This window comes from Haliotis rubra, unplaced genomic scaffold (genome assembly GCF_003918875.1).
Source record: "Haliotis rubra isolate DU_JTF1 unplaced genomic scaffold, ASM391887v1 Scf881, whole genome shotgun sequence".
Classification (NCBI taxonomy): domain Eukaryota; kingdom Metazoa; phylum Mollusca; class Gastropoda; order Lepetellida; family Haliotidae; genus Haliotis; species Haliotis rubra.
In genome coordinates, this window is record NW_025767614.1 from 88159 (window position 1) to 104399 (window position 16241).

The following is a 16241-nucleotide window of genomic DNA, read 5'->3' on the forward strand; positions in this document are numbered from 1 at the left end:
AGGCAAATCCACCCAGGTATCACCATATCAGTGCACCTCCACACAAGTACCACTGTCCAGGCAAATCCACCCAGGTACCACCCTCAGTGCACCTGCACACATGTACCACTGTCCAGGCAAATCCACCCAGGTACCACCCTCAGTGCACCTGCACACAAGTACCACTGTCCAGGCAAATCCACCCAGGTACCACCCTCAGTGCACCTGCACACATGTACCACTGTCCAGGCAAATCCACCCAGGTACCACCATCAAGGTAATTTCACATAGTTACCAAATCAGCATCAAGAAAATGGAAACAGACGCAGGTACAACTGAGTACTTTAATCAGCGATCAATCAGTGTACAGGTAAATACAATTAATCACAGAAATACCAGAACATATTCATGATTAGTAGACATTGTCCTGCTCTGGTTGATTCACCAGGAGTTTGTGCACATTGAAGTGTTAACGTGGAGAGACACACCATCACACATGTTTGAAGCACCCATACAATCACACACAGACACTAAGGCTTTTATACCAGACAGCTGCAATATTTTCATAGTCTTAACTTTACTGAAAAGCTTCATAAAACAAACACATTTGTAATCACAACATATAAAACTCCTACTGCAGTCAGTCAGACAAAATTATAGTTTCAAAAGATTCATGATGTTCTTTCAGGCCATAAATTAATTACTAGATTTTCATCACTGTCAATTGGCTACCACAATTTCCTAACTCCCTTCCAAACACCCCACATCACATCATTTTACAGTCCCAGACAATGAACATCAATGTGTTCTCTTTTCCTTTTACTTGACAGAAGAAACTTGATACAATTTCACCAAACCTTCATAAATGTTAATGACAATCTATTAATTAATGTATAGGCCCTCCAGAGAACCTTAACAAGTTTTACGACTATTTTTCAGAAATTCCAAGAACAGCATGAATGTTGTGACAGAAGGTACAAAGCAGACAGAATTAACAAAAACAAGGTTCAACATATTGTGAAAAGAGTTAATAATTGACATTGCATTAACTGTCAAGAGTAGTGTGCGAGTTGGACTTGACTCACCTTTGAACACTTTATTTGTAGTGGATCTATTCAACATGGATTCAAAATATTGCTCTTAGTAAGAGGTTATTTTGTTCAAAATAGGGCTTGTTTGTATAGTTCTAAATTAAATAGGTATTTCAATCCGAATTTACAGCAAAAAGTTATTACTAAACATAAAATCTTCTTCCTCTGCATTGGTCCTGTGAACTAATCATTTCAGCATGCCACACATTCATAACCATAGTAAAGTAAAATATTTATCCCAGTTTGGCAATTGACTAACATTTGTTGGAGGTTGGGGACCCAATAATGGCTTCTAAGGATATTCCTGCATAGACATCCGTCAGCCACGGCTAAGCTGTGAGTTTGTTTCAGATTCAAGAACTGACCACATTGGTGAGCCATTGTGATCAAACAATACACATTTAGTTGTTCTTATAACAATCACTGCAGCAGGGACTGTCTATCCCTTATCCCCACATCACAAAGATCAGTGTGGATTATCAAGTGTGTACATTGGAAACATAGTGTCTATGTATTGCTATAATTTTGGTAACTAGATAAAGATAATTATAGTGCTGCCTCTCTTCAACACTGAGACAGTTGGTATATGTAGTTATGACACACTGCTGTGTATAATGTGTACCCTTGTCAGTGTCGACCTTGATTACCCAGAAACTCCTTAAATATCATCAATCATTTTGCACCAATGAATATTTAATCCAGAAATGTGTTAATCAGGCTGATATCACTGGGAAACCATCCAAAATAACAAGTGAATATGGTTTTAATCCAGCACAAATGGGTTTCAATGTACCCATGTAAACTTCAAACCTACCTTCAGTGTGATGCGTGAACACTTTAACCATAAGGCTACCCCTAGCCCCTTAAATAACATCATTTCAAAGTATGTTTTACAATAATATTCAAACACTTGTGTCTGATTGCCACAGGGACATTTTCTTTAGCAATCTTGAGTAAGAAGGATACCGTTTATAAGAATACGAAGAATAAAATATTTTTCAACAAGGGAAGACAGAAAGGTGCATGGTGTATTAGAAACATTAGTGTATTTCTAATAGTGAAATATATATAACATATATCATGTTTTACATAAATATGATTTTTTTAAATGATTTAATTGAGGTGAAATGTTCGTGTATATATTTCCAAATTATTACTTTGGATAAATACAGGTGTGGAGAGATCACATCTATTACAACCGAATATATCATGAATGTTTTGATATCCAATCAAACATTATTGTTCTATAGATACAGAATATAGAATTAAAAACAAAAAACAATGACATGAATTAAAGAACTTGAGACTATTTCAACATTCATAGCAATCATGTATTCTTTGACAGGCATTAAAATGTTCAAGGAACATGTATACATGGTATTTTGTATTGAAAACAACTTTTTATTCTTTTGATGCCATTTAAGAGCTACTTGACCTTTATGAGGTAAATGAAAAGAGATGGAGCTATATATGAAGGGTCTTTCCCCTGTATTTTGTCACTTCAAATAACTATTGAATAAACACCAAAGATGAATGACACAAAGCAATCCACGACATTTATACTACTACGATTCCTTGGTGAAATGGGTACAGGATACAAAGGCATTAGGTGGAAATAATGCTTGTCTGAAATGTTGATTAACACACCATGTATATAACAGATGTAATTCAAACAGTTGTAAAACTATGAACTATTGCATTTTGAAAAGTTAGAAGTTCTGGCTGAAAAATCTTCACCCACAGCATTCGCATACTCTATCATGGAACACACATCCAGAATCTGTTAAGGAAATCCCTGTCTCTAACCAGAAAATTTCAGGGCATCTAGAGCATGTTATCGATATTGATAGAAGCTTCATAAAATGACTTGTTCATCTCTCACTTGAACACAACTTGGAGTATTTCACAGGCAGAGATTCCATACTTCACAGTCTCTTAATCATAGAGACTTTACATGATGAAATATTTAAAATATAATTATATCAGTTGTATTACTATTACAACCAAGTATCTTTATTTCATTTTTTTAGATACATTCATTTCTGAAGTACAATAATATTGACAGTACATCTTTCTGTACATCGATTGATACAATGCCGCATTTCGAAATGCTCTCATTCATTGTGACAACTATCATATATGTAAAAGTTTGTACAAAGTACACTCTCAGCTGTTGGTTTGGTGCATAAGAAAAGCCAATCAACGTATATCTAAAATGTATTAAAATTGCCGATTAAATCATAAATGCATGTGTAATAATATCAGATAATAATATTGCAATATTGTATCATTCACTGATCACACTGCTGGTCTACCCACTGAAAAGCTTGTATAACTCAAGAGTAGTTAAGAACACTTCAATCCTTCATATTACCAGTATGACAGAATGTGTAGTCTTTACTTGTTATGAGTAGTATAAACCACACAAGCTCTTGCTAAGACTATCAGTGGCAAATATCAGAATGATGTTTATTTGGAGAAAAAGTGATTTTGTAACACAACTTTGAAAAGTATTTCACTTAAAACATGGCTTTTCAGCATCATGCAAGACTTGCTGCACATCCTTGGCATTTAGTACTTCGGTTTATTCCAACAGTACGGTGCCAACAACCATGAAATAGGAGGATGAATCTGTTACTTGTATCCACAATGGTTCGGAGGAACCAAGTCTCGTTCAAGTAAGCAAGCACTTTAACTCCAGGCCCACCTTACCGTCATGAGATGTAATTTTGTTATATAACACAGCAAGGGAAACATATCAGTAGAGTGAAGTTGTTAGATTAAAGATACCCTGTCTTCACTTACGTTATGTACCGAACAAAAATTAGTATCGTAATATTTTGTTTCAGTTAATAAGAGTAATGAAGGGACAGGTGAGAAGAGTAAACAAAATGAGAGAATAAGAAAATATTATTGATAAATATAAAATGTCAAGATTGCAGTACATGATGAAGTTTAGGTACCTTTTAGAATATTTCTTGATAATGGTGACTCATGCAAAATGTCTTTGAGGGAATATCAAAGACAACCTTAAAATAAAATCCGACCATCAGTGTTGACACACCCGCTGACCGTTAATAAAACTCCCACACAATTCCACTGACAGAGGAATGGAAAATAGACAAACGCTACTTAAAGAAATACATCCACAAGCTCCCTCTCATTAGCTGCAGGTACCCACTGGGAGACGTCAACTTTCAATGTACAAAGACATAAATACACACACAACATTCTTTGATTATGTACAAGACAGAAATGGTAGTTACAGTGAGATGAAATGACAAATGTATGTTATAAAAGTCTCCCAGGCATGACACACATCCCCGTCCTTCTCATCCTGGTTCATAAACATATGTGTAGGAACTGAAACTTTGGGGCTCCAGTTCAATGGTGACCTTGGATTCAAACCAGAGATAATTTGATGAGAATCTGACACCTTGCCCACCTCACCAAAGTGAGAAAGTGAATGTAGATTTATGCAAGTATTTCTGTTACACTATGATACGTCAGTTAATCTGGGATCAAGCCCAAAGTGAAATTCATGGACAGTTATATTTCAGGTTTAAGATTCAAACTCATGGATCCTGAAACAAACGGACACAACTCTACATAGTGAACTGCATCACAGGACCACCTGTGCTATCAAATCTCAACATGAAAACACTGGAATGTTTCAACTCAAAATGGGCAGGCTTGGCAGAATATGGTTGCAAACTCAGCCTTCTCACACAAAATGCTTTAACTAATTACACTTGAGCAATACAAGAGCCAATGAGTTTGGTTACTTTCTCTCCATGTCTCGGACATATCGTAATATTGGCCTGGCATCACATTGCTGTTTAGCCACATCAGTTATTTACACATAAAACAGGACCCTCAAATATACAAAATATTGGTCAGTGGCAATAAAAATTAAAACTGCAAATATCAGTTAGAAAGTATAAAGTTTAGTTTGACGCTACTTTCTGCATGACTTGACGTGGGAATTAAATGTTAATCTTGCACATCACCAACTAACACACAACCAACTGGACTATCTGGCACACATTGTCAACTTCCTACACTCAAATCTGCAGATATATAGCCACATTAGGGCTGTCATTGGCTGGAAGTTTTCACATCCTAACATATATATTAATTAATGGTGGCGAGTATTATAACTAGGGATGGGCGATAATACCAGTTAACTGGTATATTGCAATTCGAACTTCACAATACGATATATTGCGGTACACTTTTCGCGAACCGGTTCACCCGATACCATCAGCAATTTCCATGACCATGATCGGTAATTTTCGTGATGTAGTAATAATATACTAATAACATTTGTATATCCTTTATATTATTATACATTAATAGTTTTGAGAATGTTTATTGGTTGTATAATTTCATTTGCGTGACTTATAAACCATATGAATAAAACAAAATAGAATTGGTACCGGCACTCGTTGTAGGGGTGAACAAACCAAAATGGCAGACGCCATACAGAATCTCTTTCTGTAGTTCCAAAGTGAAGCCTTCAGTTTGGAAACCTGTTCAATTGATCTCTTGTACAATCACATCTAAGTCCTGACAGTGGTCAGTGTCATTGTTTCAAAAGAAAGGAAACAGTAATTTCATTACCTTAAACCTTGTGTTACACTTTCACAATATATTGCAATACATATTGCAATACGCCAACACATATCACAACATATCGCAATACGAAAATTTTGGCAATACCCAACCCTAATTATAACCAATTTCTCAAAATGAACAACATACTTAAGTCTTGTGAATATGTTCATCAAAAAGTTAAAAAATGGCATTTTAGATTCAAACTTTTGACCAAAGTGTCAATGATACATACATTTTGATCAGCACTGTGGTTGGAATACATTTTTGGAGACTTATCCTTTTAAGCCTTTACACAAAATTGGTATCGATTTTCCCATATACATTGATGTTTAGATGTCCAGTGACAGTCCAAATAAGCATATACATACATGTACCCATACTAACCACTCACTGACATACTATTCATTCTGTGTATGCATAAATATAATACAATTTTAAATAAATTACAAACTTATACAATTGTTTTGATACATACATGCATATGAAACAGAAACTTCCGTCTGCTCATTCATTAACTGGAGCGTTCCATGTATCTGAGGGGTGTCAGGTTGTACAGCCACAAACCCACAGGAATATTCCATGTATCTATGGGGTGTCAGGTTGTACAGATTTACAGGAATATTCCACATATTGGAGGGATGTCAGGCTGTATTCATTGACACACCCATGGGAATATACCATGTATCTGAGGGGTGTCAGGTTGTACATATTCTCAAACTCACAGGAATATTCCATGAATCTGAAAGATGTAAGGTAGTACAGATCCACACCCCTACAATATTAATCCACATATCCCAGGGGTGTCAGGTTGTACACTTCCAGCACCTCACAAGGATTACTTCATGTGTCTCCAAGAATGTTATGATGTTATAATGAGGCTAAGACGATGGAGCATTCCACTTCCTGAAAGCCTTGACACCGTGGTCCCGCCATTCTTCACGTAATATACACATGTGTTCGAACTCCGCCATCCCAGCCACTGCACACGCTCCAACATACGCTGCATGGTAACGCTGAGGCGCAGCATGAACCTGTCACAGAGATAAACAAACGTAGAAATATGTCCAGAAACAAATATTTATCTAAAAAATTGCAACAAATTAAGATTAAAGTCACTAGATCATTCTATATTTTCCTTGGTTCTCATCATCTCATCTTACTGAAACTCCTTTTCAATAATAACAAGAAGACAAAGTCATCAATTTTTCTCACCCTTTCTGTATATAATTCTATAGCCCAACACAAAGGTAGTCTAGATTTTCCCTTGGTTCACATCATCTCATCTTACTGAAACTCCTTTTCAATAATAATAAAGTTGTTTGATCTTTTCAAAATTATTTGTGTGTTTCTTGAGACAGTAAGCAAATGGTAGATGTGGATATAGGTCAAAGGGAGAGAACTCTTGAAGTAGTATACATCAGACTTAGTGCACAAGTTTATGATGACACTGAGGCTAAATGACCCACCTCTACGGGGACACTAGGTGGTGCTAGTTTCATCAGCTCGTGTTGTAATCTGTCTGTGAATCCTGGCATCATGGTCACGCCACCACTCAGGTAGACAGCCCTGGAATACAATGGCAAGTATTGGCCAATGAACAACTGACATACACCTAAACTCCTGACAATACAAAGAGTAATAAGACTGAGCCATTCCTACATCCAGTCTGAAGCCTGAGGGGGAAACCATTTGCTGGAAAAATGAAAATTTGTAACTAATTCCCACTTAGATACATTGAAAATATTAGATACAAACAGTGTCATGTGCATTAAAATTGTTGGATTGCTGCTTAAAGTCGATGTGAATCTTACCTTCTCACAAAAACAAATACTATCAAGTGAAAGATTTACACATATGGCCTTTGTACTTCAGGGACAGTGGTCAACTCACCTGAACATCTACCTGTGACTGTTAATCAACTCACCTGCACATCTACCTGTGAGTGAGATTGGTTTTACGACACTTTTAGCAATATTCCAGCAATATCACAGCAGGGGACACCAGAAATGGGCTTCACACATTGTGCTCAAATGGGGAAACGAACCTGGGTCTTCAGTATGACGAGCAAACGCTTTCACCGCTAGGATACCCTACCACCCCACATCTACCTGTGACTGTTAATCAACTCACCTGAACATTCGCCTGCGACTGTCCATGGGACATGCCTGTATGGCTTGGAACACCAGCTTGTGGAGGTTGGGGAAGTCCATCTCCCACATGTCTGTGTCAAACAGCCCCTCCGGACTCCGGAACCGACTGTCATCATGGGTCACACTCCTTGAGAAACATCAAAACATTTGTCACTTGATTCACATTTACACTTAGTAAGAACACTATTCCACTGTTCCATGGGAAAACCTACTCCCAAGTTGTGTAAAATATTGCAATAAATCTTGCATGCAACAAATTTATACAAATGCTGCTATCTAATCATCAAACAAGCATCTAAAAACCTCAAATTCACCTGTCTTCCTAGATTTAAGTACAAAGTTTCAATGGCAAAACATGAATATGATGTTGACTGCCGCCATATAGCTGGAATATTGCTGATTATGACATTAAACAGAACACAAAACTAACTTCTCAATACAATAAACAAAATTTGTAAAAAAAGTTCCAGACACACTTCTTGAAACACAGATTAAGTAATAATACATTTTAACAATTGACATTCAATCATGAGTAATTTTATGACAAGCAGCATGGATGTCCCTCACTTGTAAGCTTCTGGCGGCAGGTTGAAGTTGTCGAGGTTGGTGGTGGTCTTGATGGAGTATGGGGACATCTGGCACCGCTGGACCTCCTCCTTGTAGTTCTGGGCGACATAGCAGCTCTGGGAACACACACAGCAGGAGTGAGTGAGTGAGTTTAGTTTTATGCCACTTTTAGCAATATTCCATCAGTATCATGGCAGGGGACACCAGCAATGGGCAACACACCCTGTACCCATGAGGGGAATCGAACCTGGGTCCATGAGTTGATGCTTTAATCATTGGGCTACCCCACTTTCTCTATAAATAATAAGAGCAACTTGTCAAAACCAAGACTGGCCTCCTTAGAACTTGTAAAGGAAAGAAGTACTTGGCATCCATGAACTTCAATCATTCTGTACATATACAATATGTGTAGCTGTAGCAATTCTTATGGTAAAATGCAACAGGTGATGGTGATATGATATCCTCATACATCTATAAATAGATGCGTGTGTGGTGTACCTCGGCATGCTGTCACTCTGAAACCAAACCCATCTCCATCTTGCCTGACCTTGACCTACCTTCTCCATGACGTATCTGACGAGGAGTTTCTCCACAGACGAGGAGAACTTGTAGTTGTTGGCTAGGAGGGAGAGCAGCAGCGTGTCCTGAACCTTCTGGGCTCCGTACGGGAGACGGGCCATCCCACCCTCGATGACAAAGCCTGGCAGGGGATACAGATCAAGCATCACCAACCATTGTTACCTACCACTGTCATCAACCAGCAGTATCTACCATTCTTCTCAACAGTGTTACCTACCATTCTGGTCAACCATAGTTTTCTACCATTGTCATCAACCCTTAATAAACCATTGTTGGCTACCATTGCTATCTGCCATTAATATTCTTATCAGTGATAGCTATCGACCATTCTCTTCAACCGTTGTCATATACCATCGTTATCTACCATTCTTATTTAACTATTGTTATATGCCAATCATTGATGTGAACCATTGTTATCTACCATCATTACTTGCCACAGTTATCTACCATTCTAAAAACAATTCTACCCACCATTGTATCTGTCCTCTTTATTTACCGTTGTTATCAACCATTCTTATTATTAACATATTCCAGGCACAGCCAATAGAATCAGTGCGACATAATCCAAGTGAGACAATGACTGGTGTAATATTTAGCTTCACTGGCAATGAGGTTTGAGAGGCTGAAAATTACAAAAATTGATTCAAAGAATAGCAACATGCCATGTGATGTGTTTGCAGGAACCTAATACCAGGAACTGAAGTATTCTGTTTATTAACTTTACCATCAAATATGGGCAAGATCTCTATCCTCTCCCCAATGTCGACGATGATGCCAGACGTGGCATTGTAGGAGTAGAGGGAGAGAAGTGACTGCTGCACCATGCACACCCCTGCCACCTGGTGACGTGACATCAACAGTTCCATCAGGCTCTTCCGCAGGTTGTCTCCGAGACTCTGTGGGGTGCTGATCATCACCTGTAGATACGTCAGCCAGTGAGTGGGTGGATGTGTGGATAGACGGGTGGGTGGATGTGTGGATGGTGGTGTGGATGAATGTGGATAGGGTGGGTGGGTGGATGTGTGGATGGATAGATGGATAGGTGGATGGAAGGATGGACGGATGAATGGGTGGGTGGATGGATGGACGGACGGGTGGATGGTTGGATGGTTGATAGATGGATGGTGGGATGGGTGGTTGGATGGTGGGATGGGTGGATGGATGGTTGGTGGGATGGATGGATAGGTAGATGGATGGATGGGTAGTTGGATGGTGGGTGGATGGATGGGTGGGTGGATATGGATGGATATGTGTATGGATGGATGGACTTATGGGTGGATTTATGGGTGGGTGGATCCCTGGCTGGCTAGCTGGCTGGCTGGCTGGCTGGCTGGCTGGATAGTTGAGTGCAATCAATGTGCTTACCGGTAGTTAGGTAGGCATAAGTTACATTTTAACTTCACTGTCACCCTCAGCAGCCATTGTAGCATCTATCTCACCAATTGACAGCCATGGGTCATGATGTACAGAGGATCTAGCTTGCCTAACATGGCTGCCTTGGCATCCATATTGAAAATCAGATTCCAACCTCTTGAAAATACTTGGTTGTCATTACTGATGACAAAAAGCATGTCAAAGTTTCTTAAAACAGGTCATGATAAATACATATTTACTGATACTGAAAATCAAATATTTATCTTCCAATGGAAAATTTATTTAAACCAAATTTCTAGCACATGTTTTTGTTCATCTCAAGTTTGTGAAAACAAACATATCAAGAACAAAACTTTTCAGGTGAGCTAAAAAGGGAACACACTCATTTTTGGCTATAGTTAGGGACAATAAAAATTGTCTTGTAAAGACAAAGAGAATCCAATCATTATCTTATCAAGGCCAAATAATATAAGCCAAATATTCAGCATCTTATTGCTCATGCTACGTAGCTACTCTGTCTTGTCCACTTCAAACCTGGGTGAAACCTGCATCACTTTGGGTGAAAAACACAATTTAATCAAGAACATAAACGCTGTTTTTGCTTATTTAATTGGAGCCTGCATGTTTAAATATTCATCAGAAATGCCCCCAAAAATATTCCTCAAAGGAATACAGCTTGATCTAATTAGGAAATTACATTTGCTTGAAGGTCAGCATGACCTTTAATAAAATAGGTTTTGAAAATTCCAAACTGATCTAAATAGCTACATCTGGAGTAAATGTATGTTAAGGAATGGGAATTCTTAACGCTAAGAAGTTCTGTGGTAATAGCAGCTGCATAATAATTAGAGAATAACCCACGAGGTACAAGTGATTGCAGGAAATACGTCCCTCGTGAAATGAATTTTCAAGTGAACATTAATTTCACTCGGGACATATTTCAATCTTTATCATTCGTATATTGTGGGTTTTTCTATTTATTACCCATTCTGTAATTAAACCAAGAAACTAGTATTTATGAACTCAAAGCAGCATCTTCGTATGTAAGTGTTTACAACTAAATCAGCTGATCTGTATTAATGCGCGGATGAAACCAAACTGCTCAAGCTTAATGGAATCGCATACAAACCACAATATAGTACTGTAGAAAACGGTATGAAAAACAAAATTCAACAGTTTCCAAATTTGTTTGGTGGCGAGTTTTTATTAATCACAACCCCTTGTAAAGATTTGTTTATTTTCAACGAGTACAATCACATATTGAATAGATCGCAAATGTGTCGATTTAGCCTACTCGTGTCAGAAGGTCAGGGTGGCTGCTGTTGGATACAAAACAGCGAAAACCTGTCAATTTTTTTCTAACTATAACTTATAAAACAGTGAAACCCTGCAAGGGAACAAATAAACCCTTTTTAAAGAAGATGGTACACAATTATGAACATTTGGCAACATTCTGCTGAAATGGACTGTGACCTAGTTTGGGCTCGCGTCAGTCTCCTTGCAAAAAAAAAAGGCCCAATACAAATTGATATTTATTATTATTACTACTATTATTAAGAGTGAGTGAGTGAGTTAGTTTAGTTTTACACCACACTCAGCAATATTCCAGCTATATGGCGGCGGTCTGTAAATAATCGAGTCTGGACCAGACATTCCAGTGATCAACAGCATGAGCATCGATCTGAGCAATTGGGAACCGATGACGTGTCAACCAAGTCAGCGAGCCTGACCACCCGAACCCGTTAGTCACCTCTTACGACAAGTATAGTCGCCTTTTGTGGCAAGCATGGGTTGCTGAAGACCTTTTCTACCCGGATCTTCACAGGTGCTATTAGTAAGAAGCCTTACCATATACTGTGAGGGGTTGACACCAAGATCTTTAAAGATCTTGTCAAACACAGCTGGCATCTGTTTGCTGTCAATGTTGAACTGAAATAATAATCAAAATCTGAATTCAACAATCACAAAAATTCAAATCTTAATTTTATAACTATATAAGATGTTTACAAATTACTCTTAAAACATTTCTGCCAAATATCAGGAAAATGATCAAGATTTACACCAATAGATAAGCGATTACAGGGATAAATTGTTACATTGTGAGAGTCAATCACTGATGAAGCACATCCTCCAACATGGAGTAATGAGGCAATATAGCTGATGGATAATATGAGTATTTATTCATAGGGAGTATAAACATATAGCATGAGTATAAGACTGAAGCAAGGCATGCCACCTCAATGATATGGAAATAACATGAAACAAATGTGTAATGACATGATGAATTGAAGACCTCAGAACAATATTTTGACGATTAGATAACTGACTGATAAAAATCTCCGTGCATCACACAGAAACGGCAAGGTTTACACTACACCCATGGCAGAATATACACCTGTGTTCCAAGAGCAGGTTTGACGTCTTTCAGAACACAATGGCAAAAGGGAATACCAGGAATATTTGTGTTCAATGTGGGTTTTCCTTTGTAACAATCCAAATTCCTGATCCAAAGGTTTTTAAGAAATCAATCTGAATCATTTTCAAACACTGACATTATTACTTTAGAACCGTGCATTCTTTTGTTAGATTGGGGTGGTTGGTATGTCCCTTCTGAGAACTATCATCAAAGCAATATCTGTGTTGTCTGTGGGTTTTCTTTCATTAGGATCGAAATTTCTGATTCTGATTTTAAAGACCTGGGCCTAGATTTTCGAAGCTCTCTTAGCGCCAAGATAATTTAATGTTAATGTATGGCACTTACGACTATCTTACCGCTAAGAGAGCTTCGAAAATCTAGGCCCTGAGATTGAATTGGTTCAAGAACCTATGTCTCCTTCATTTTGATTCATCTTTCAAAGTTTACAAAGGTTGACAGATAAAACTTGCAAAAGATCATCAGATCATCGATTGGAGAGATATCATGTGGGAGTTAAAGATTTTCAACATGATCATTCACAACACAGGTATATTATTTGCCGTGAGGTAACCATGGCAACTGCCTGGTCAAGGTGGTGGCAAAGGTGTTCTGGTGTAAAGTAATGAGAAGAGTCTTATCATTGCTCGGCGCTGTGAGCCTGCTTGGCATGCAACTTACAGGGAGAATACAGTGATCCTAGAAACAGAACGCAGAAACAAACAAGTCAACAACAAGGATACTCAGAAACAAACAGCTACATCACTACACATTGCCTTGTCTTCTATGTCACATCACTAATGAAGCGAGACCATTATAATTTCCTGCTTATTCCAATAAAAGTACAATTTTAAATTCTTTGTTTTGTACTTGCTATGTTTTTCATTATTCATTTGTAATTCATTTATTTTATGAGGCCAGACCAATTTTATTTCTTGTTTTACGGGTCCACCGATCATATTTTTTCAAGAATAAGAAAAAATATAATTAATTTTCCCTGCTCAAAAATTAAAATCCTAATTTTTAGCCAAAAAATGTAAACTTACATGAACATTTTTTTAGATTGTTTTTCCCCCATATACACTTCATAAATTGCCCTAAGTAAAATACATTTTGTATTTAAAAGGAATATTACTTTGACTCATGATTTTTAAAATATTTTCTCCCTCCTCCCTTTAGGTTTAATGAGGACAAAAATCTGTAAAACAAGAAACAAAATTGGTCTGGCCTGATCTAAGAAATTAACCTCAAATCATCAATGAAAATGTTTCAAATTTGGCCATGGGCATGTTGACAGAGAGAATGTGAAAAATGGAAATTAATCTGGTCTGACTCCAATAATATCAAAGGGTATCAATTATTTCAAGTGATAAAAGAGATCATAATGTATTAATACTAGAAGTGTTCATGTCCTTCATGAAATAATTATATACATTATTTCTTTACATGTTCTACAATAAAAGCAAGATCCTATACTACAATCTGACTGAACAAACGCACATAAATTATGAATCAACAAATATTTATGAACTTCAGATAAATACATCTTTATTCTGTAATCAACAATCAGCATTTTCTGATCCTATCCGACAGCTGTTAGTGAAACTATCCAAATTTAGTGAATTATCACTGTGCGAATTATTTGTGCTTGAAAGCAGAATTTGTGCTTTTCACCTGATTTCCATATTTTGAAATTAAAACCCAATGCAGAAATATTATTATCAAGTGTGTTCAAGACAAGACAATGACCATGTAATACTTAGACGTAAAACCTGAAATGTTACTACATGTTTTATTTGATGAAACTTCCAAAAAGTAAAAACATAAAAACAGGTCTGTCAAAGTGCAACACAAACCTGTTCAATTCTTTTTATTTTCAGTTTTCAAATAAACCAATTTTCATAACTCCAGTTTTTATCAAAAACATTGAAGAGTTTTATCATTCCTGCATATACACTACTCAAAGAAGTCAAGAACAGCCAAGGTTTTCACATAACTATTAGTTAATCATGGTGAGACAGGTTTACTATAGTCATGTGAAAAACTTGGATGTTCCTTAACTTTATTGAGTGGTATATGTTCACAGTGCAACATTTTAGGTTTTACATCACTAAATAAATAAATGAAAAACCATACAGAAGATTAAAAACTAGGAATCAACTGACCATGTGCATGGAAAGAAAAATAACAGTTCAACATGTGCTTATGTGAAATCATGATTTTCATGATGAGAATAATTCTGGTGCATTCTTAAATAACACAAGTTGTGTCATCATTGACAATGTGTGACGAATATGATGTATGAGATGAGTGAATATTATATACTATATCTGGGTGACATTAGTACATCATGTGGCAGATTGTTGCATAGATGCAGGCCCTTCTAGTACAGCAGTATTATTGTTTGACAAATAACACAATTTCTCAGATATAAGCCCACACTTAAATATAAAACTACACATCAACGAGAAGCACACAACACAGACCATCTACAAGAGTAGTATAGGAACCATGTAGCTTGTACTTCAAACAGGTATATGGTAGTTACGATATATCGAGTTTACTGTCATCACGTAATTACAATGTCAGTCGCTGCTCACACTATCAATCCCTTGATCAACTGGCTCAGACATATTATTTACCTGTCATAATATAGCTGTAGTGTTGGTGAGAGTGGTCTACAACAACATTCACTCACTTAGTACAACAGTATTTATTTTCTCTACCAACCATTACATAACCTCTCTCTTGACCGCCTCCGTGGTGTAGTGGTTAGAGCGTCCGCCCGGAGAGCGGAAGGTCGCGGGTTCGATCCCCGACCGCGTCATACCAAAAGACGTTAAAATATGGTATTTGTTGGTCCCTGCCTGGCGCTCGCATTAATGGGTACAACAAGGATTCGGAGTCAGTATAATGTGTCTGACTGGGGTATTCATGCTTCACTGCGGCATGGTATCTCAGTGGGCTAGCACTATAAAACCAGCTTCAGTCTGGGCTAGTACAAGCAGCCGCACATACACATACACACGCATGCACCTCGTCATATGAGCGAAATATTCTCAAGAACGACGTTAAACCCAATTTCACCCCACCTCACCTCACCTCTCTGGGCTCATATCTGAGGTATATTAGAATCCATTATATGGAGTTAGTATATTAGCTATAATTGTTAGTTCATAAATACATATGATAAATCACATAACAATTTTTCACAAATAATTCAAGCTTAACCTTATCTTATACTGTATCTAAAACTGACATCAAATTAATATAAAAGTATTTTATTTTTAATGTGGATGTCCCATAATGACTTACATATTAAATTGGGATATAAAATATACATTAAAAATAAAAATAGAAAAGAAAATTCAAAGAAGATTGGTGCAAAAAGAAATCCTAACCCTTCACCAGAGGTGTTTGTGACAATTCACTACTGGAAACCTAGCCCCACCCCACCCTGCCCCACCCCTC

General features: G+C 37.3%; 1 protein-coding gene and 1 long non-coding RNA gene across 2 annotated transcripts in view; both read right to left on the reverse strand.

The window, feature by feature from the left end:
- Positions 1-309: 309 nt before the first annotated feature.
- LOC124263431 overlaps positions 310-16241 on the reverse strand; it is a 119759-nt gene continuing 103827 nt past the window's right edge. Inside the window, 7 exon segments of the mRNA XM_046698064.1 lie at positions 310-6718; positions 7154-7253; positions 7818-7964; positions 8405-8520; positions 8962-9104; positions 9708-9900; positions 12206-12286. Coding sequence (XP_046554020.1) covers positions 6566-6718; positions 7154-7253; positions 7818-7964; positions 8405-8520; positions 8962-9104; positions 9708-9900; positions 12206-12286 — 933 coding nt within the window. The 3' untranslated portion in view covers positions 310-6565.
- On the reverse strand, positions 13926-16198 carry LOC124263434. Its single transcript, XR_006894841.1, has 2 exons — positions 15873-16198; positions 13926-15511 (listed from the first exon to the last, which is right to left on the reverse strand). It is a non-coding gene; the product is annotated as an uncharacterized LOC124263434 (long non-coding RNA).